We start from the raw sequence: 22,949 nt of genomic DNA, 5'->3' as shown, positions 1-22,949 counted from the left end.
GGGATTTTTTCACTATTTACATCTTACAGCTCCCCCTTCTCATCCTGTAAACAAGAAGTTAAACTGGGCCAGGTTTTACCCCCTTGGGGTCACCCTCCCTAGAAAAAAGAAGAGTCCATACTGGTCTGTTGGAAACATGGTAGCACCGTGTCTTCCTCCCCCTGGTAACCCTCAGCCGCTCACAGGATCCTTCTTTCAGAAACTCTCCTCCTTCCTAGGGAGACACTCCGAAAGCCAGCTGACCATCACTCGGGTCATAAGCCTGACAGTCTGTTCTCTCCATTTCTCCTCCTCCTCACCGGCTCATGGGTCCTCACGCCGTGCCCATGGCCTGTCTGTCCATGGACATGGCCTTGTTGTTGCTCCTGACAGCCAGCGGTGCTTCTCACTTGGTTTTGCAGAGATTTCTCCCCAAGCAGACCCTCAGGCTAATTCTAATGCACATTCCACCTAGTTTTTGCTAATGATAGTATATAGTATTTATCTGTAGCACTGGCTGCTTCTGAAAGCTAAAAGGTTACATTTCCTTAACCTCTTAAATGCCTTGGAATAGTGCTATCCAACAGAAATATAGTGTGAGTCACATACATAATTTGAAATTTTCCAGTAGCCACATTTAAAAGTCCAGTGTATACAAACTCTTATATCAACATGTACTCAGTATGAAAAATTACTTTTTTTTTCCACACTAACTCATCAAAGTCAGCATGTACTTGACACAGCACATCTCATTGCAGGTGGTCCGGTCCTTTTTGTGGTTTGTGGCTGCTGTGTCGGACAGCTCTAGAAAATGCTTCCCAGTGACTCAGCTCTTGTTATAAAAAATGGTGGGAGATGGGACATTATTGAAAGGAAATAGATCTGTTAACCTTCTTGATCTTTATACCACTTCCAGAAATCTGGATTTTTCTTTTTATTTTCAACCCGAAACTAAATTACTTTGATAACGTATGAGGTGGGCTCCATTCTTTGAGCTATCATCAGGCATATGGTTTCTGAATTTCCTGGCACATGAAATAACTTTTTTCTCTGTATTTTAATGTGGGTTTTAGAAAGATGATCTTGAATATTGAAATGCTGATATTCAAACCAAGATTCATGCAAATTTCTATTTAGACATCTAAAATATACTGTGAATGTGTCACCCAGTGTAATTTTGGGTCTTAAGCTAAAATTTAGTGGCATTGCCAAAGTTCCATATAGAAAAATGTATATCGTTGCAGCTAAGGCCACATCCACTCACCCAGAAGATTTAACTCTGGTGACACACTCTAAAATAGTAACCCAAAAGGACCCATCCAGAAAAGAGTGCCTGGGAAGATTGAATAAACTTGAAACACTAGCATCTGAGGGACCATTATAAGGACAGGAAAGACTTGCTTTACCTGGGGAAGATTAAGGCAGTCATGGAAATTTTGTAAGTATCTGAAGGCCTGCCAGACAGAGGATTGCATGTGTCCTGTGCAGACGCTGAGAACAATAGCCCCACTGGGTAAAGGTCACAAGGAAAGGCAGACATGCTTAACACAGAGAAAACCTGGAGCCCCGTAAAAGATGTCCAAGTGGAAACACGCTACTCAAGAAATAATGTCTTTTCTCTCGGGGCAGATGTTGCAGGAGGCAGGGTGTCTTGTAACTGATGAGGTAGGGAGTGCAGGCATCGGGTAGAGGTCTGTGTGTCATCCATTCCTGAGACTCTCTCCTAGTATCATTTCTCCTCCCCTTCCTCTTAACAGTTAGAACAACAGAGGCAGCAATTGCTTACTGAGCGCCAGAACTTTCACATGGAACAGCTGAAATACGCGGAATTGCGAGCCCGCCAACAAATGGAACAGCAGCAGCACGGGCAGAACCCTCCGCAGGCACACCAGCACTCAGGACCGGGCCTGGCGCCGCTGGGAGCAGCAGGGCACCCTGGCATGATGCCTCACCAGCAGCCCCCTCCCTACCCTCTGATGCACCACCAGATGCCGCCACCTCACCCACCCCAGCCAGGTAGGAGAGGGCTCTGCTCACGGACAAGGATGGGCTGTCCCCATGGCACCGAGCGTCAGAGGGGCTAATACGCCACTGGTGACTAGGACTGTTCACAGTGTCCATTGTCATCCAGGAAATGGTAGGCAAGTGGGAGCTGGTTTTATAGGCATCACCACGTAATGCCTGCTGTGTGCTCCTTCCAGAATCTTCTTGGCATGATGTCCTTCCTTGGGTAGATTGGCCTCTGAATGGACAGTGTATTCTAGAGTTCCTTAGATATTCACCGTTGGATTGTCTGCACATTTTTTTTTTAAACTTACAGACATTATCAAAGATAGACTCACACAAAAAGAATAGTACAGTGAACTCTTATGTCCCAGTTTCCACAACCATCACCTTTCTGCCATTTTTAACTTTTTGTTACGGAACCATTCAGCTATATACAAAAGTAGAGAGAATAGTATAATAATCTCCCAATAACTATTGCATAAAATTATCAGTACTTTATCTTTTCCTCCTTGCTTTGGGGTGAGAAGCAGACTTCAAAATGTATCACTAACCAATGGAAATCTTATTCTTTAAGATAACCTCCTATTATTACACCCAACAGAAGTAACCCTAGTTCCTAATAGCATTAGTTAAATGTCTTTGAATGCTTCATTTGTTTGAATTAGTATTCAAATAAGGTCCACACATTGCATTTGCTGATAGTTCTGTTAAATCTATTTTAATGTGTTAACAGTGCCCCCTCCTTTTCTTTTTCTTCAGTGTTTAATGCCATTCATGTGTTGAAGAAACCAGGGTTTTCCACTTGTGTCTGTGTCCAGTTGTGCACTAGGTGTGTGTTGTCATTGCACCAATCTGTCTTTCCGCCTTTTCTCCCTCCCACACATTTCCCATAAACCAGAAGATTGTTCTGGATATTTTATCAAGCTCAAGCTCATAAAAAGCAAATTTTGTTCATCAATCATTTAGTTATCCTGGAAATCAGTCCTTACAGAAAAGCTAGATAAATGCATCATCCTTTCTTTCTTTCTCTATTAGTTATTGAATAGTCACTACCCCCTATCCCACCCTCATCTTCAAAGGTTGGTTTGTTTGTTTTCTATGTGTTTGTCCCATTTTTAGCATGTGGGAGCCCTTTCAAATTGACAGTATTTGTCACATTTTAACCACCTTGAAAGCTGAACTCACAATTCTTTCAAACTTAACTACCAACATCATTAAAACTAAAATGTACCTTTAATTCCAGCTTTCTTCTTCCCCGCATTCTTTCCCGTTTTATACGACAATATGTATGGGTGTGTGCTGCGTATTTTATTGCTCTAGTAACAGTCATTCTATAAAATTTTTATAATTTCTCTATAGTAGTGTGCCAAGTGCCCAGAAGAGCCGAGGGTTGTGCTTCTTGGGGTGGGATACAGATTCTTTGGCCAAAGGCATACAGAGGTGAACTAAGATAAATGCAGAGAGATCCTTGGAAGCACGAGAAAGTCCCAACATGACTAATGTCAGTTGGCCTGACCTCAAATGACAGATTTTCTAAGTCTCCTCGTGGAAATAACCAGGAATGATTGCCTGAAGAAGCCACAACTTAAAAATCTGCTATCTGACAACCTGTGTTATCAACATGAATCTTTAATTCACAACCCAAAACGTGTTTTAGGTTTTTATTGGCTTTACCCAAAAATGAGGCTAGGTTGACTTTGTTTGGGGGGCATTAATTTTCTCACACACATGCACACAAAACTATTAAACTGCAGTTGTAGCATTTCCTACTGTCATCAGCCTTGCCACTTGCTGTCAGTGGTGGTTGTGGATATAGTCCTAGAAGTCTGCCGTGCTCACAGGATACTCTCTCTTCCTCAGACCTTCTCTCTGCCTGCTTGAGTGGATCTTAAATTCTCTGTATGAGATCTAATTTCCTCCCATGTTATTAAGCTCTCAAAAGATACGAATGCCTAACAGAGTGAAGACCACAAAGTGACTTCTCAGTAACCGTAATTATTTTAGAAATTTAGTTCCTAAAACTGTCAGGGTAAATTTAAGAGGTAGTTCGCTGTAGCTGCCTGACATTTGGTTCTTGATGGCTTAAAGCGTCATCATCTGCAGTCACTGTTCCCAGAGAACTTAGAAGTAGCTCCAGCATTTGCATGTAGCTTGTAAAAGATGGGAGAGCGGTGCTTCTGCCTTTTCCCTGAGTTACGTCCCGGTGAGAGTAGGTGTCTGCAGGCCAGCCCGGCACCCACATGTTTCACTTCGTTCTCACTGTCTGCATCACAGTTGAAGAACTGACGCGTGGCCAGGCCACAAGGCCTTGCTGCATAGTGGAGCAGGGCCCATCCTGGGCCCCATCTCATTCCAAAGTGGTGTGGCAGCGCTGCTCCCACCCCGTGGTGGTGGGCAGACAGACTCAGGTACAACTGTTCTCTTAGGTGATGCCAGAAAACTAGAGTTCATAAAAATAGCCTTTAGAATAGAAATAGGCCATTTCTCTCCTTTTACCTGCACACAGAAATAGGTGTAAGTGAATTTGTAAAGAAAAGGATCATGATATATGTATGACAGTAGCTTTTTTTAATCTGTAATGATATACTGTCTTCTCTTAGAATTTTTTATTGAACTATAATGTATATGTGGAAAACTATAGATCATAAGTAAGTTAGTTGGTGGGTTTTAGCAAAGAGAATATACCTATGTAAGCAATACCCAGAAGCCCCATCCTACTCCTCCATCTCCTCCTTCCTGAGCTTAACAACTGTCCTGATCTCAACCACCACAGACTAGTGGGGCTGGTTTTCAATGTTACCTGATGGGTTTACTTGGTGAGTTTTGTTGGTATCTGACTACTTCCATGCCAGAGTGAGTCCACGTTGTTGTGGCTGCTTCTGCCTTCCTTTCATTCCCCATGTTCCACCGTGGGGCTCCACCATGATTTCTTAGTCCACTCTCCCGTTATCATTTCAGTTATTACGATTAGTAAGTGCAGCTGTGAACGTGCGTGTGTCTGGTGGGCAAAGGTATACATTTTTGTTTGTGTGCCCCTGGGGAGTGGCCTTTGGTGTGTAACTGGAATGGGTCACGGGACATGCATATGTTCCCATTAGTAGATGCTGCCACAGTTTTTCCCAGAGTGCTCATGCCAGTATACACTGCCTCGAGCAGTGTGTGAAAGCTCCAGCAACTCAAGGTAATCATTTTTCTTAATTGTCCCTTTTGCAGTTCAGGTGTAAAATGAAATCAGGTGTATTAGAGAGTAAAATTAATAACAATAAATTAAACCCTTAAATTAGTTAAAAGTTGCCTTAGTATTACCAGTTCAGGAAAAGGTGGCTCTAACAGGTGAATCTAGCACACCGTGTTCTAGAGATCAGCTAAGGGGCCATTCAAATCAGGGCAGGTGAGAAAATATGAGTATTGTCCTTCCAACGAATGTTTCCTAAGTTCTAGAAAAGTTAGCAAGCCACAGCAGTTCTGTTAGGAGCTCAGGATAATTATCCAGGTCCGTTGGCTAGCTTTTGGTATTTGGCCAGACTTGATGGTACGTGAAGGAAGGGGAAAAGCGGCCCCTGAAAGCCAGTGAGATGAGAGAATTGTTGAGAAGAACGTCAAGACAAATTTATTACTGCGTGGTTAATTTGGCAGCTCTCTGACTTCCTAGAGTTTATATGATTATATAGATAAATAGTCTTTTCTCCACAAAACTGGCTGTCATTTTGTATAGAGCCCATTAAAATAGCAACTCAGTGTTGTGACTCTACAAGGCTGTCACATGCATATGGGCCCGGGCTCTAAAGTGGCTCATACAAACTGACACCTCATATATTCTATTTAATTTGTACCTCTGCAGTCCACCCCCCACTTGCCCCCACCCCTTAATTCATTCAGATGCTTAGAATTTTGTGTAGAGTACTAGTCTGTATGCTGCTCTCTCTCCTTGGCTCTTTTATTATTTGGTCTTACTCCTGACTCACCTGGGAACTCCAGCTTTTTGTAGATTTTGTCCCCATATCTAATGAAGTATCCCAAGTTGATTTATTCCTACCAAACAAAAAGGCAAAGGGTGTACCTGTAGTAGAATGTTTCTGGTGGACGTTCGGCAACTGGAAACTGGAGGCCACAACCACCTTTATACCACTCTTAAATGTTGTTGATCTTCATAAAAGAGCACTGCGCTTCATCTTTTCATTTATATTGTTAAACAGTATGATTTCATGGAATGATTCCTGAATTAAAGCCTTACTAATTCTCCCTGTAAGGCTGACATTCCAGATGGAACGAGATGAATAGTCCCGATAGCAGCCAGTTCTTGAACACACACATAGTATCCCTTGACCACACCCTGGCCTCAGTTTCCATGACAGCACGTGGAGAACCAAGAAACAGAGTGGCCTGGGTGGTGGCAACTGTTTCCTGCAGTGCTGACTGTGCCGCTTACTCGAGCAAGGGCAGCACCCCGGACTGCTGGAGATCTCCTCAAAGTGAGGTGGTCGGTCCCCCTGGGGCTGGGCCACAAACTTAAAGGACGATTACCTATCAGTGGCTTGAGTCAAAAGGAAATGACAAATCTCGTGCGTGAGTGCCGTGGAAACTCTGCCCTCCTCTGGGCATTGGTAGTAAAAGAGGCACTCGGGAGTAGTCATGAGTGAGCTAGCTGCGTGCATTAGGGACGCCTTTGTGAAAAGCAGAGGGAAAAGGACATACTGGTTTAAATAGCTCTATGGTTTCCTTATTTATGTATAGGAATTTTTAGAAGTGCCTAAAAACAATATAGGAATTGATCTGATTTGATGAACACTCAGACATGGTAGCAATGATGTGTTAATGATAAAATTAGGACATTTTGCGTCATTTAGTAAAATATTGGTTGTTCAAGGAAAGTTAACCAATGTATTGGGGCACTTGGCTTTTAAGCCCCCAGGGTAGACCCTCTTACACAACCCTACCCGTGGGAAACAGGACTGAGGAAAGGATTACAACCAGCCGTCACTTCCCAGCCCACATACTGGACTCACAGTCCCGCGTTGACAGAGAAGGACCAGCATATCACACCAGCCGGCTTTTTCTGACCTGTGCCGCCTCTGGTCCTGTTTGCCTCGTGTGATAACAAGGTTACTGAGCCACTTTCCGGAGTAGCAGGTTACCCTCACAGAGAGAACAGTGAGGGCTCAGTCCTGAACAAAGAGTGGCTGTGGCGGGCGCCCCCGGAAGCTGCTGTGGGAGAAACAGCCTTGGGAGCTTGGGCTTCCCCTCACTTGGTCCCCATTGTTATTTCCGTTCTCCGGGGACTCAGCCAGAGCACGTGCTAAGGACAGTTAGAAACGGAGCTATGAAATGTGCTCAAGAGTTTCCTTTCCTAGTTTCCATGTTCTTTTCCCACCTGCCTCTTCCGTCCTAAAAAATAAAAAGTAAATCCTTAAATAATATTCCATTAGGCATGATGGGGTGTAACACTTTAGTAAAAGACCTAATAAACCTGAGAGTGTGAGGGGTTTTTCCACTAGGCTAAACCTAATTTTAGCAAACCTTTCCATTTTTTAGCCTTCAGGTACCTGCTGGGTTTTTTTTTTTTTTTTTTTTTTTTTTTTTTTTTTTTTTTTAAAGCTTGTATGTAGGTCAGACTCCCACCAGCTTACTCTTTGATACTGCTATTTTGAAGCCACAGCTCTCTATCACCCCCCTCTCTACTGGGAAAGGAAATACCTGAATTTTTTCAAAAATGGAAAATATGTATGTGCACACTGTTTATGTTGTTTGGTAAGGCCTGCTCCTGTGCGTTTCAGGTTCGTATGGGCTGGACTTCTTCATGTTTAGTAAGAATTAGTAGAAATGCTTTCAGACATTCTCATCCATTTAAAAATGGTAAGACCTGTATCAGACACCGGAAAAACCACAATGATGTATATGTTTTAAAAGGATGGGGTAGCTTTACAAGAAATTGATTTGTATTCTTTCCAGTCCTCTTAAGTTCTACACCATTTCAAATTTGATCCTTAAAAATCAGCTTTTGCGAGGATTGAGGTACTCCTTTAAGGCAGGGTGGTGTAAAGAAAAAAAGAATGGGCCTCAGGTCACACAGACCTGGGTTTGTTCCTGTGACTGTGAGCCATGTTACACAGCCTCTCTGAGATGTAGTTTCCTTATCTTAAAACTGGGCCCTTTCTGTCTCACAGTAACCTGGAGCATTCCAAGAGACAGCTGTCACTGCCTGGCTAATGGCAGGCCCAGACTCAGGGATACTCTGTCTCCTCCCTGTCTGTTCTGGAAATCCACCACCACAGGCACAGCAACACTGTGAGTCGCATAGCAGGTGACAGCAGTAACCTTTGGATGGCATAGGGACATCACTCACGCTTAGTGCTCCTTGCTTTCCTGAGAAATGTCTGTGGTCCCACGAGCAAATAAACTATTTTTCCTCTAGTCCGTCCTTTTTGCTGCCACCCTTCCCAAGGATCCATTGTCCTCTTGTACCCTGAGCACCCGTATCCCACTGGCTTTATTGCCCTGTTTGTGATAGGAGGATAGAAAGAACTTTATTTTTCAGAAGGCTTTGCAATTTACAGTGAGAGAAATAAAGGATTTTTTCTCAGCTTTTGGGCTCCTAGCCTTGGAAAACCCTAAAGCTGCCCTATCCCAGCTTGTTGCCATAAAGATATGGGGAAATAGGTAAATGGGCCACTGCCGCTGAGCATGTCTCTTTGGGAATGGCACTGCTGGGCCTGACGCAACAGCCTGCAGGCTTAGCCTCGTGCGTGGAGGATGGGCATCACCTCATGGTCGGTGTTTCAGTGCTGGGACGCACTCTGAGCTGCTGGTTCGGAGAACTGTTCTGTTTGGAGCGAGGTGTGGGCCGAACAACTGACGCATCCCTTCAGTGGCAGCAGAGTTTGCTTCACGTAGTCTGCTGGAGAGGGACGGACCCCTCCTCCACACCTTCCTCCAGGGGTGTGCTGTGGTCATGGGCACCATCTCTGGAGCCAGAGTACCCTGGTCGGAACTGGGCTCCCGTCTGCACACTGGCTGACATGGGGCAAGTTACTCAGTCTTTACGTCTTCCCCTCCCACAAACTTGGTGACTTAAAATAAGTCTATTCTCTTACAGTTCTAGTTGCTGCAAGTTCAGTCTCTAGCAAGGCCATGCTTCTTCTGGGGCTCTAGGGAAGTCTGTCCCTTGCCTCTTTCAGCTTTTGCTGGGTGGCAGCGTTCCTTGGCTTGTGGCCACATCTCTCTTTGCTCCATCTTCGTTTCTCCTCTCTGTGTCTCTTACAAGGACATTTGTCATTAGATTTAGGGCCCACCAAGATAATTCAGTATCTCCTCAAGATCCTTAACATAAGCACATCTGCAAAGGCCTTTTTCCCAAAGATGGTTCCATTTACAAGTTCCGGGTATTAAGGCATGTATGTATCTGTTTGGGGGCCACCATCCAATCCACTGCAAGGTGCTATGTTTGTTAAATTAAACACCTATTTATTGTAGGAAGCAGAGCAGTCTCTTAACTGTGACACAGTGAAGAAGAAAACGTGATGCCAGTTAAAATGTACAGCTTCAGAAATTTTTATGCTGGCTGTCATATGAAGTCCTGTCACATGAACTGTTTTGAGTACAGCATAGTGTGACAGAAAGAGAATTGGATTTAGACTCAGAAGACTGGGTCTGATTCCCATACAAGTTTTATGACCATGAGGAAGATTCTTAACTTTTCTGAGCTGCTGTTTACTCTCCATAAAATGACAATATTTGCTGTTCCTCTCAGAAGTGTGTTGGAGGAGCTAGACGTAATAGGGCACTATAACAAACAGTTCCCCTGGTCATACAAAAGCCGTGTGGTGAAAGTGCGTAGATGTTTAGCTTCACTCTCTGTAATCCCAGGAAACAGGCTCAGGGCACCCTAAATTACCTGCCCAAGGGCACTCATCTGGGTGAGGTGAAGTGGAAGTGAGCATCGCACTATTTAGTTTCCAGTCTCGTTCGTCTGTACTTTTCCGTGTTGAGGATGAATTGGGGTGCCCTGGCCAGTCAGGGGTTTGGTCAGTCCACACCTTGCTCTAGACATCAAAGTGTGAAACTGTCATACTGAAAACAGAAAGTGCTGAGGACTGAAGAGTTGTGTATTGTATCCCTTATGTGAGCACACACTTGGTGTGCTCTTCCCCTCCCCTTACCCAGTGCTCTTCTGGCCTCTGTGAAGGCCACAGGTATGCTTCACTGCTCCACTGTCAGTTTTCGAGAGAGAGACCTGAGAAGGACTGACAAAATGTTCTTCCTAACTTGCTCAAGTCCTCTTGTCCAGGTAGAACTTGGTAGAAGGAGGCAGCCTGTATGCATTGATAGACCTGGGCTGTATTATCTGTTCTAGTACATGGCTTCCATTGATCATGAGTCCATTAATAGCGTTCTTTCATCTCCAGGTTAGGATTCTGTAGGTCTGGGCTTACCAGTAGGCCTCTTGCCTCCAACAACAGCAAAAGTATCTCTTCTCTCCCTATCACACCACCTGGAGTGCCATTAGAGAACTGTTACTAGCAAGTGGGAAACAAAGTATCGCACTTAGTAATGGCCTAGGAGGTGACCTGTGGTAAGAAGGGAGCAACAAAAGGGGCCTCTGAAAGGGACATGGGAGAGTATCTCCTGAAAAACAAAAGTGTCTCTTTAACTAGCTTACAGAGCCCTGGCCCTGATTCTTAGTATAATAATATTCTGTGTACCACTGCCCTCTTGAAACTTGAAGAGGGCTGTACCTTCCTTCACCCTCCCAGAGTTCCACTCCAGTGGCAGCCAGTCCCGTGTCTCCTGTTCCAACAGGAAAGGTGCTCCCCGTCCTCTTCACTCCATCCCACCTGCCCATCACACGCCCAGTCAGATGCCAAGCCGGCCTCTTCCTCCTTAGCTGCACACTTGCCCCTCCTTGCTCTCACACATCCCGAGGGTGCCTGCAGGGTGAGTTCCCCGCCACCTCAGCTCCCACATTTCCCTACTAATCCTGCCCTCATGTCGCCCCTGCTCCTCCACAGCTCCAGAGAAGCTCTTCCTCTGCTCCAGGCGCTGACTCCTGCATCCCTTAAAGCTTTCCATCACGCGGGAAATCAGGCCCACATTCCTCCCTTCTCCACACCTTGGACCTAGTGCCCTGTAGCCTTACCATCGGAGGCCCCACCCCGTTTGTGTGGGACTCATCCCGTGCCCTCTGCTCTGAATCACGTCCGACAGACTGAGTGTAGAGAACTTGCCTCTAAAAGCTGGGTGCCTCTTTGAGCCTTCTGCCCCTCAGTTGAACTCAGGTGATGGGTGGGTGATACGGTGATGCAGTTACTTAGGATGACGGTGCTCCCCGTAAGCGATGGCTGGCTGAGGGGCATTTGTGTTATTTCCGGGTTGCTTAACTGTGGCCAGGCCTTGTGCTTTGAAAATTGTGCTGTTATCCTGTCCCTAGTCCCCCTCCTCCACTTGGCACATCCTCCATAATCCCATGTCACTCACAAGTTGTCTTGATTAACTGGAAAGTTTCTTCTGCTTTCTTCTTCCATAGTTTTCCCTTGGTGTGCACTGATCCTGTGTGACTTCTAACATATCTGCCATGTGTTCCTTCCTGTCATCCTCCAGCGCTGCCTGCATCTGTCCCGGCACCGGGGCCCGGGCACCGCATCTTTTATTGTCAGTGCTCGTTGGTGTCAGCCCAGCACCTGCTCTTGCTTCCTTGGAGGCGCTTTGACCACGTGGTCCTCCAGCGGGTGGGCTTCTGGGGCTCCTGTGCTGAGCTTGTGCGTGATTGCATTGGGAGGCACAGGGAGGGGCAGGTCGGCCCAAAACTCACGCTCCTGCTGCTTCTGGGGCATAATGTTCATGTCTTATGCTTAAAAAAAAAATCCTCCAAAGACAGTAGACTACCTCTATGCCTGAGTCTTGTACCTCAGTGGGGTTCTCTTCATTGACACCCCTGTAGTGAAGGGCTCCTCTGGGTCCTGGGTCAGGGAACAGACTGGAAATAGATGGTGTGAAGTCTGAAGCTTTGTGTGTCTTTCTTAAGACAGTCCTTTTTGTAAGCAGTGACAGAGAAGTCTTCACTTCTCCAGTACTGCTCTGTATATTTTAATCACCAGTTAGCTGTCAGGTAATCCCATCTCACAAATTTTCCAACAGCCTCAAGCAGTCTTATTTCCAGCTGTCTCGGGACTATGTCTAGAAACCTGTATTCAGTTCCACACAATTGCCCTTATGTAGATACTGAAGTCCCAAGATTTTTTAAAAAGAAAAAACTACTTAGATTCTTTTTCCTCATTCTGTAGAGAGTATAATTTGCCCTTTTATAAAAGAGCTTCAACTTCGGTTTGTACCCATTAAACTATTTTCCTTTGTTCGTGCCAATTTAAAACCAAGCCCAGCAGCCAAACCACTGAGTTCAAGATCTAATAAAATCTACCATCATATCTAGAGCAGGATTGGCAAACTGCAACCCGCAGCCAGATCTGGCCCATCTCCAGTTTTTGAATGGGCCATAGACAAAGAACGTTTTTTACAGCTTTAATAGTTGAGGGATCTCAAAAGAGGAAGAATGTTGATGTCAAATGAATATTATGTGACATTCACATTTCATAAATAAATATACAGCCACACTTATTTCATATCACCTATGACTGCCTTCATGCTACAATGGCAAAGTTGAATAGTTGTGACAGACTATGGCCTGCAAAGTCCAAATATTTACTATCTGACTCTTTACAGAACAAGTCTGCTAAAAATTCTGAGGGCTCAGAAACTGACAAGGAGGTATTTTACTATTCTTATGTCTAGAATAGAAACAATAGAAAGAGGTGAAGGAGGTGTTTGTCTTTCTCACTCTCTCCCCACCATGCTCTCACATGATTCTCCAGGGCCAGTGCTTCATGGTGGGGGATAGAGGGAGAGAGTTGTGTGCCCAGGACTTGGGGATTCCAATCGGAATCCCTTTCTAATGATACTTTCACTATAGTGACGGAAACCCACGAAGCCTGTGTGAGAAGCCCAGTCCTGACTGAGCTGCGGTCTTTGGACTGTGCACTGATTTGGAGTTAAAGTCTTCCTCCATTCCCTGTGGTCTGCGCTTAGCATTTTGTGTCCTCAGAAAGATATTTGATGACACACTGTTCCCCAAAACCAGAAGGAATCCTTTCTTTTAGGATACTTTTTTTGTCATTGCTTCATACAGCTACTTGGCTATCCCAGGGTTTAGGGTAGTCATTCATTCCTCAGACCTACCCATTACACCTCCCCACCCCCCAAAAGTAATAATAATAATAAGTGGACATTGAGATTGTTACAGATTATTGCTCTGTTGCTATTTCAGAGGGTTAGGTATTTGTTTGTGTTCAGTACTCTTGGGCAGTAAGTTGATCCCTTTCTTCCTAGTACGCTTACATTAGTACTTTATGTCTCCCTCCACAGGGCAGATACCAGGCCCAGGTTCCATGATGCCTGGGCAGCCCATGCCAGGCCGCATGATTCCCACCGTCGCAGCCAACATCCACCCCCCTGGGAGTGGCCCTCCCCCTCCTGGTATGCCTCCAATGCCAGGCAACATCTTAGGACCCCGGGTAACCCTCACGGCGCCGAACGGCATGTGTAAGTACCGCACGGGGGCTGCATTACCCCAGGGTCCCTCTGGGAGGGCTGCAAATGAGGGAGGACGGAGGAGGCTCTATTCTCTCCCTGCGCTTTGGCAGCCCGTGGACAGGGCAGCCTGTGACAGTGGGTTCCAGAATATCATCCCCACTGGGCAGGTGCAGAGATGATGAGTGCAACGTGCTTCCCGTCATCAAGCCTTGTATGCCATAGCCTTCGTGCCATGCACTCGTGTCAGTTCTGAGGAGGCCAGAAGGATATTTCTCGCCTGCTCCTGTGTAACCTATGTAGTGTGAATCTTGGTAGGCGTAGAGCTACTGGTTGTTATTTTTCCTACAGGACCCTTTATCGATACAGGGTTCCAAATAGTGGGTGTGAAGAAAAGAACAGGAACCTGTTTAAGGCAGGAATAACAGATAAGTGTCTTGTGGCCACTGCCATTCCTAAGGAAGGAATATTCGGGGCGGTGTTGAGAAGGATATGAGGTCTCCATAGGCTCGGAGGAGAAGGCACAGGTGCTGCCAAGAGATCTGTGTGATGGTGTATCGGCAGCCACGTCGTTTCTCATGTAGAGCCCTGGCTCTGCTCCAGCCTTGGTCTCCCCGGGGGTGTTTCAGAGGCTCTGGCCTTCCCTTTACTCCGATAGTCCTTCTCAGTTGAGAACGATCCAGAAATGCAGCCTTAGTGGTCACATACCCCAGCCACATGTGTGATCCCAGGTTCATTTCGAAGCTCACATATGTGCCACGGAGTTGGCTCCTGTACACAGTAGAGCTGGGATGCATAAGAATTCCTTGTCTCCAGGAGCTGTAGTCAAACAAGTGAGAAATGAGCTCTTAGATGGTAGTACAGGATTTCCCAGAAGTTACAGGAGACCGGGTCTGGAGTGCACTGTCGTACCCTGAGGGCGGGGCATCGCCGGGCCGGGAGGCAGCTGCGTGGGTAAAGGCCTGTCTCATGTCTGTTCAGACCCCTACGAGCTGGGACAGAGTAGGAGCACAGAAGAAAAGCAGGTGTCTGTCTCATTGGGTGTACAGGATCGCAACAGTACGGAAAACATGATGTCCCTTGAGTCAGTGGTTAGAGGTTATTAAGGTATAGCAGGTACCTCTTCTCCTTGGCAAGAAAGTGCAACATACAAACGTGCCAGCCTACCAAGGAGTTGACCAGTTTTCCATCCCTGTGCAGAGATGGTATCTTTGTTCTTGACCACTGTGACATCCTGCTGATCACCCATAATTCGTGACCCTAAAGGGCCCTGCGTGGAGCACGTTGAGAATATGGAGGGTTTGGCCCCTCCACACCCCTCCACTTCTTCCCACAAATGAATGTTTCAGGGATTCTGAGCTGCTGGCTTGGCTCTGGGGTCCTGGGCAGGCAGGCCTCACCAGGTGAGTTGCTTCCCCTCTTCAGGCCTTAGTTTTCTCCGCTGAAAGGTGACACAAAGGATTAGATCAGTGGGCTTTAAACACTTTGAAGACCCTTGGCGGTTGGGTGGAAACCTCTTGGGGGGAGGGTCGAGTGAACTGACTAGTAAGCAAGGCTGCACTTCAGTTATTTGTTTCATATGTTTTCATTTCTGACAAAATCTAGAGGTTTAAAAAACCCTGGATTAAATGATCTCTAGGGTTCCTTTGTACACTAAAGCAGCTAAAGTTGAAATAGGAAAGAGCCCCAGACACTCATACTAATTGTTCCCTTCAGGACCTGACCTAGTTTGGGCCAAAAATCCAAGGACTGCAGTTCAGGCGCTGTGGGGCCTCCCAGGACTGTCCAACTTGTCAGCAGCTGCCTCGAGTGAAGTTCTCTGGCCTTGGCGGAGACAGATAATCAGCAAGAAGTTATTGATAATCTGTTTTGTGCCCAAGTAGGCTAGGCACTGTGAGAGAAAGAAAAGAAGACACTGAACTTGCCCAGGGAAGAGCTTATCATTTAACTGAAGAAATAAAATTAGCACAGAGAACCATTAAAGTACAATAAAATCAAAATGTACTTAAGTTCTGAAAAGGTCTGGAGTGATTCTTGGAAGGGGTGGACCTTGCAGGAGGTGGGACAGATTCAGACACCTCCCCCCAACCCCAACCCCTTGGGTCTGAGAGCACCGTGAGCAGTGGCCTGGAGGTTCGAGCGGACCTGACCTGTGTGGACCGCAGCGGCAGCGATGCCTCAGGCCGCACTGGGTGCCTGCCTTGGAGGCAATTTCTTCCGGTATCCTTGTTCTCTGAGCGGGCTCTTCCCAAGCCCTGCATGTTTCCAGCAATGACAAGTCACTCTTGGATGTGTTTGCAGATCCCCCCCCACCGCAGCAGCCGCCGCCACCCGCAGATGGAGTCCCTCCACCTCCTGCTCCAGGCCCACCAGCCTCTGCCGCACCCTAGCCTGGGAGACACAGGGAACGTCCACGCCCAGTGCCACCAGCTGCAGTGGCGAGGACAAGACTTACGTTCCTCCGCTTCCTTGGATTTCTTTCAGGATTTTTCTTCTCACAGCGCCAAGCAGGCATCCCATATCTCCTCTCTCCCCACCCCTCTCCATGCTCCACACCCCTCGTGTTAGGTCCTCAGCCAACACTTGGGGGCACCTGTGGTGACAGTGTGCCCTGGTCCTCCTAAAAATAATCTGCTTGTCCCCTGTCCTGGTGTGGGGTATACTAGCAGTTTCTCTGCAGGTCCTGTCTCTGTCATTTTTGCTCTCCTGTTCTGCTGCTGTTTTTTTGCTTTGTCTTATGCTTCTGTGGATAATGCTTTTTTTTTTCTTTTTTTTTTTTTTTTGGTCATTATTGCTTTAAAGGGAGAGCATCATCCTAAGGTAATAGGAACCAAAAAAATAGTGATGGGCAGAGGGGATAGCCAGAGGGGACAAACCTTAAGGCATTATAAGTGACCTTATTTCTGCTTATCTGAGCTAAGGATGGTGCTGATTGTGAAGTATCATGAGGCTTTTGCTACATGTAGGTGCACCAAAACTACACGCGATAGGGAAAGCGACACCAGTAATCTGTATCCCCAGTGAGGACTGTGAGGGCCTCCATCCTACCTGGCAGAACATACCCCATTAGTACTTGGGTGGGGAGAGCAAGCATTAGAATAGACACCCCCTCCTGCCCCAGGCCCACTGGTTCTGGCTTTCTATGCAGATGGTTTATTGGATTGGGGGGTGGGTGTTTTTGTTTTTCTGAGGGCAGTTTGAGCTTTGAGGGCTGAGATTTGGGGAGGCATTCCTTAGTTCCCGAGACTAGCAGAAAGTTTTAGGGGTCTAGGGCAATGGCCACTCAGTGAATCTAGGCCACTATTCACTGCTTGTACGCATTCTTTTTGCTCCCTCTTTTAAAAAAAAAAAAAAAAAAGCTTTAAAAAGGAAAAAAAAAGTAGATAGTGCTGACCATTTTAGCTCATGGGACTTGGTTAGGATGGCGGGGGGGGGGGGTGCAAGTCCCCACACTACCTCTTGCAGTAGCCAGGGTGAATGGAATTTAGTGAAGCGGTACTTTAGGTTTGGGATGGAAATGGAGAAGTGGGGTGGGATCAGCGGCCTCTCGTACCTTCTCCCTTCCCTTTCTGAGATCTCACATTCCATCTGTCTCGAGGTTGTCAAGGAGATGCTGGGTCTGTCAAGGAAGTCACTTGGCAATCAGAGTCTTGCTTTGAGGGTTGGGGTGCTCCGGCTGAGAGAGTGGAATGCCATTCCAGAGGGAGAGCCACAAAAATGCCTTAATTTGAGCCCATTTCTACCCCTGCTGATGAGTGACTTGAGAGTTCTTGGTTTTCTCTTCTTGTCTTCCTTTCCTCCCCTCTGTCCTTCCATAGGTGGGGGAAGGGTGTTTTGGGTAGAGTTTGATTTCCAAAGCACCTGGCCTCTTTACTTCACATTCTCAAGTGGCAGTTTCATTTAGAATGCCAAGTGGAACATCTTTTCTGTGTATTTTATAAAGCTTTACATGTGAGAGGGCATAGATAGGTGTTTGTAAAAACACCTTAGAAGTTCTTTTCCTTAATATCAGGAAGCAAAAAAGAAAACCACAATTAAGATTTGCCTTTCAAACCCTCAGGTGTTACCTCTAGCCAGGTGGCCGTGGTCACCATCAGAGTCCTGGAACCAAGGAGACCTTGTTCCTTTTGTGTGTCTGTGCTGGATTCTTGGAGTAGAAATGAGTTTGTTCCTACTGGAGTTTAGTTCGAATGCATTTGCCTCCAGAAAGACCCCAGTGCCTTTTGACAATGGCCAGGGTTTTCCCTATTTCCTACCAGTCTTTCCCAAAGGAAACTCATTCCAAATAATTACCTTTTCCACTGAGGTCTTAGACGGAAAATGGAATTCTGGTTCATACTGTGGTCCCTTGTAACCTCAGGTCTTTAATGTGATCACTTTCAAATTTAGAAGATCCAGGTGGAAATATTTTTACTCTGCTGGTAATAATTCTACACAATATCTGAATTCTTCACACTGTTATGTTTCAGTGTGAGTGGTGACTTTTTCTTTTCATGTCTTTGATCTGGTTTTGTTCCTGTAATACAGCTACTCGATTCTGTGAGGGGGGAATAATATTTGGTTTTTGTACAAACATTTCTCAGTGTGGTGTTATTTTGGAAAATGAAAGGAGGGAGTTTTGGGAGATTGGAGGAAATTGATCAAGAAGGCCTAACCTCCTCCCTCTTTTTCGGTGAATAAATGGAACATCATTTCTGGATTCTAGTCCCATTCTCTGCATTCCTGTCCCAGTTTCTTCATATGTCCTATGAAGAGCTGAAGTATTTAGCCTCATCTGGTCCTGGTTAGCAGTTGAAGTTCGGTGACTTGGGGCTTCCTAACTGACCACCTTTGTGACGCTTCAGGAACATACAATTGAATGTCCTCACCCACTGTTTATTTCCATGGTCAAAGTGAAGAAGGTGGAAGTTCTCCAGGAAGGGTGGCCAACATGCTGACAACTCCAGGAGAGGCCAAGTTTTTCTTGGTGAGCTAGAGAATGTTCATCAGGGTGCAGCTTAGCCCCACATTGGAGGCGGCCCCTGAGGGCAGGTGATGGACTTTGCACACCCACAGGTGCAAACCCTGTTCAGGAAACTGGAAGAAACCATTGTCTTCAAGATGCTTATGAGCCCAGTGAAGCAAAAGAGGCAGATTCTGTGTCTGCCAGGAGGTGCACACGCGGCTCCTCACAGAAGTGTACAAGGCCTATTGTGCTTTCCTTCCTGAACTGTTGCACCTCTTCCTCTGGTAAGAGTGCAGGAGCCAGCTGGGTCTCACGGGATTCCTATACTTCCCTAGGGTGATGAGGGAGGTCAATGCTTGATCCAAACCAGAGACTGGTTTACAAACTTGAGTGTGAATTCTGTTTAGAGCATAACAGGACCTGCACCATCAATGAGTCTTCCACAGGTGCCTCAGATCCTTACTGTGGACTGAGTCCCCCAAATGCGATGAAGAGCAGCAGGGTTCCAACCTCAGTGTCGTCAGGATCACCTGCGGGATTGTAACATCCAATCGGCTGGCCCCCACCCTCAGAGCTTCCAGTTCAGTAGGTCTGGGGTGAGTTGTAAAATTTTGCATTTTTAACAGGTTCCTAGCGGACCCTAGGGCAGTTGGTCAAGGGACCACCCTTTAGAACCACTGGTTAAGAAGATTGTGTGGTAGATTGAGCAAGTTCACTCCAGTTCCTGACAGTTCATTCTGAGTCCATTAATCCAGTAAACACTTGAGGGCCTACTATGTGCCAGGCATTGACACTTGCATGCAGTGAAGCCGTAATTATGAATAAGGTAGGCAAGGTCCCTGCAATCCCGGCTAAACATTCTTGTGGGGTGAGGGACACCAGACACTTTCATAAACAATAACTAATGATCATCATATTAGTGTTTGTGAAGAAAAACACAGTATGATCAAGACTTCTGGGATGATGTATATAGTCCGAATAGGATATTCTCCCGTGATTTCTGTTCTGGTAGGTGTGGGAACTTGAGGGTTGACCTTCATTCCAGGAAAACCTCCATCTGAATAATCAGAACACCCTTTCGTCTGGATGCACAAATACCAGCCCGAGGAGCACTTAGGTCGCCTGCTGGGGCAGCAGGACTCTTCTGCAGACAAGTCTAGTTGCTCCACATCTGAGTCTCTCTGTTGGCCTGTGCTACGTGACTTTCTCCAAGCTGACTTGACTTTGGGATAATGGAAATCGGGCCTTTCCAATCTTGTAGTAGACCTGCTGCCCGGACAAGATGACAACCTCCAAGTTGTGATGTCCTTTGCTAGAATGAGAGCACTTGTGCGGTTGAGAATCCAGAGTTCCCTGCAGCAATGAGCTGGTGGTCAGCACAAAGCACTCAGGCCCCTGACCCTTGGTTCTTCCTTCCCGGTAATGGTACAAGCAGGCCCCTTCCCAGCAGCCCCATCACCAGAACGGTCACACAGCCGCCTGCCCTGCAGCCCACACCCAGTGTCTACCCAGCACACAGGCCATTCTAGATAACCCTTTCTGACTATGATCTAGGACATGGGTCTGGACTTGTTATCATGTTGTAACCTGTTAAGAGCTCATAGCATTCATTAACTCTTTAAAGTCCCAGGTCGAAGTAGGGTTTTAGAGGGCGACGCAAAGCTTCCATTCTGCCAAGTGGTGCCCTACCTCTACACCCTGATTTCTTTTCTGAAATTAAGAATGCAAAGCCTCCATGTGAAAAGGTGTGAAATCAAGCTCTTTGTTCAAGTTGGCCTGACCACATTAGCATGAGCTCAGTGTCAGTTTGCAAATGTGTAAAATGACCAGTAAGATGTTTGGAGTATGGTTGTGAAGAATATGACAAATTAGACCACTAGGAAATGAAAACCAGATGTGAGTGATTACTACTGAGAATTTAAAGCCAGGAACCATGCTGCTTCCTGTACAGACTGAAGGATGTCCCCAGCCTTGGTGAATTCAGGGGCTATGCACAGGGAGGCAGGCTGTAGCCTTGGTAATGGGCCTTGTGCCTAACTTAGTACTGGAGGTAGGTTGCCAAACCCAGAAGGAACCTCAGAGGCATGTAGTAGCCACTGCCTCACAAAGCATCCCTGATGCCCAAATGTACAAGACTTGAATGTGGGGACATGGTAAGCCCTAGAGGTCAATTTCCTTTCCTTTCACTTTGTAGTTCCTACATCTTACAGCTCCTCCTCTTTAGCCTACGTTAGCCCATGTCCCCAGAAAAGATCATTACATTCATTTGACACTCTGTAGTTACCACTTGGACATATATGAGACTCAGGTTACTGACTGTCCCAAGGTCACACAGACCTGATGCCAAATCCTGCTGTTCCTATCACATTACACTGCCTGGATAAACTTCTTGTGGGGTTGTCGCTCAACCAGGTGTGCTGTGCTCAGTTCTCAAACTGCTTGGTGAGATCTGCTAGTGAGGATCAGAATGAAACTAAATGGCATTAGCTGATTTAAAATCCCAAAATGAAAGTCATAATAGTTTGTCTCCACGGAAGGGGAGGTTGTTCAGGAAGGAAACCTTTTATATTTTATATATGTACTTATTTTACTTAATTCGAAAGTTAAAATATATTTAAATATTCAACAAAATTATTAAAATGAAAAACAAACGTGTTGGGTAGAGTTTTAAGAAAGGGGTGGGAGAAGGGGCCCCATCCAGACCCATCCTGTGAAAAACATGGGAGTGGTTGTCATGCCCCAGATGTCAAAGGACCCATCCATGAGGCCTCCTTCCCACACAGACTGGCCTCAAGAAGGAGTGGGTAGTTAGGCATGTCCACCAAGATCCTCCATTCTGACAACCACAGCTGAGTCGAGATACAGAGAGAAGCTACAGACAAGGGAAGCAGTGGTGGGGTTGGAGGGTGCATTAGTGCCTCTGGCCAACAGGCAAGGGCAGAGCCCTGCCTAGCCCTCTGCTCAGAGAAGGCTGTATTTCATACTGGTACTTACTGCCCCCAGAGGCAGCGTAAAGCAACGAAACATCTCAATCCATCTCAGTCCAACGCAACTCCAGACCCTCGGTGCTGGGTTGAGAGTAGATTGTTGCCATTAGTTTATGCCTTCTCCCAACTTTAGGAAGCCTCATTCTCTGCGTGGTCCAGTGATATCCTAAGTGTCTTTAACTGCTTGGGTCAGGCTGAGAAGCTTCCGGGAGGGGAAGGTACTAGGAACTGAACTTTCTGGGTTCAGGACTTTGCCAGGCAGATCTGGAGGGGAGGAAACACCAGGCAGAGCAAACAGGCTGCAGCGGTAGTTCCAGCGAAACTGAGGCTGAACCTAGGCAACCCCATCCCGAGACGCCTACTAGAGATGTTAGGAGATTGGATGTCCATCTTGGTCACCTATGTAAGTGGTTCCCTAGGGAAAGAAATGGGAGTGTCAAGAGTTGCCACATCTCGGGCTGTGACCCCGAATGGCATCATCTGGCTCAACACATCCGGAGGTTGACGGTCGATTTGGTGGATAAACTAGGTGAGTAGGCCGCAACTCTGCACCAAGCAGGGCTCCGGAGTTGAGTGGTCCTAGGTCGGAGAGTGAGCTTTGGACGGAGTCCCCCCCAGACTAACTCGTGGCCTGGCGTCTGCGTGTCCCAAGTTTGCGATCTAGACCGCTTGAGTCTACTCAGGAACTTGAGCTTTGGTGCTTCGGGATACATGGAGAGATGTTTCCTGGGAGGGAAGAAGGGATCGGGATTAAAGCCGCTCCCCAGGCTTCCCAGAGGAGGCAGAAGCAAGGGGAGGTAGCCGCAGCCCCAGGAAGGTCTCATCCCCTGCCACCGGCATGCATTCCGGCGGGCCCGGCTGCGCGAGGTCTGGGCTTTGGCTGCGACGGATTAGGTCTGATCCGATTAGAGCTTGGGCCCTCGGCTTCGCGCCCTTGCCTGGCGCTGCCAGCGCCCGCCCTACTCTTGTCGGGACCGGGAGACCTCCCCAAGACTCCCCGAACTCAGGGCTGGCGCTGGAACCCTAGAGGCTCCACGCATCCTGGGTTCGGCTCATTGCCACAGCGCGGGCTAGGGCTTCCGCCCCTGCGGCCCTTCGGAGCCCCGCCCCGAGCCTGCGGGTGTCTCGGCCCCCGCCTCCGTCCTCGCCGCGTGGCGGGTGGTTTCCTCGCGGGTGGGGGGTCGTGCCAGCCCTCCACAAGGAGGGCGGCACCGCGCCCCCGCCCTGCAGGTCTCCAGCCAGTGCACCTGTCGGCTAACGCTGTGCGAGGCGCTGTGCGTCTTGCCGCCGCACCACTCCACATCTGTTTGTCTTCGCGTCCCGAGCCGGGGGTCTGTCTGTCCCTCCGGCAGGCGGACCGAGCAGGGCCGGCGTCAGAGCTACGTGCGGCGGGGCGGGCGCGGCGGGCGGGGTGGGGGCGGCGCTGAGCGCGGCAGCCGCGGCGCGGGAGGCGG

At 47.3% G+C, this 22,949-nt stretch overlaps 1 protein-coding gene across 2 annotated transcripts in view; it reads left to right on the top strand.

Annotated features, from left to right (window-relative positions):
• The window catches only part of SMARCC1 (SWI/SNF related BAF chromatin remodeling complex subunit C1), a 140,033-nt gene extending 121,772 nt beyond the window's left edge, over nt 1-18,261 (top strand). The window contains exons 26-28 of one of the 2 annotated variants that reach the window (XM_081072761.1): nt 1,737-1,995; nt 13,399-13,575; nt 15,865-18,261. In XM_081072761.1, the coding sequence (XP_080928887.1) occupies nt 1,737-1,995; nt 13,399-13,575; nt 15,865-15,953 (525 nt within the window). In that variant the 3' untranslated portion in view covers nt 15,954-18,261. Of the gene's footprint in view, nt 1-1,736; nt 1,996-13,398; nt 13,576-15,279; nt 15,579-15,864 lie in introns of those variants that run through there. The other variant, XM_081072762.1, reaches the window with a different exon arrangement.
• Nucleotides 18,262-22,949: the final 4,688 nt, after the last annotated feature.

This window comes from Rhinolophus hipposideros (genome assembly GCF_964194185.1).
Source record: "Rhinolophus hipposideros genome assembly, chromosome: 14".
NCBI classification, from domain to species: domain Eukaryota; kingdom Metazoa; phylum Chordata; class Mammalia; order Chiroptera; family Rhinolophidae; genus Rhinolophus; species Rhinolophus hipposideros.
This window is presented reverse-complemented; position numbering and strand designations above follow the sequence as displayed.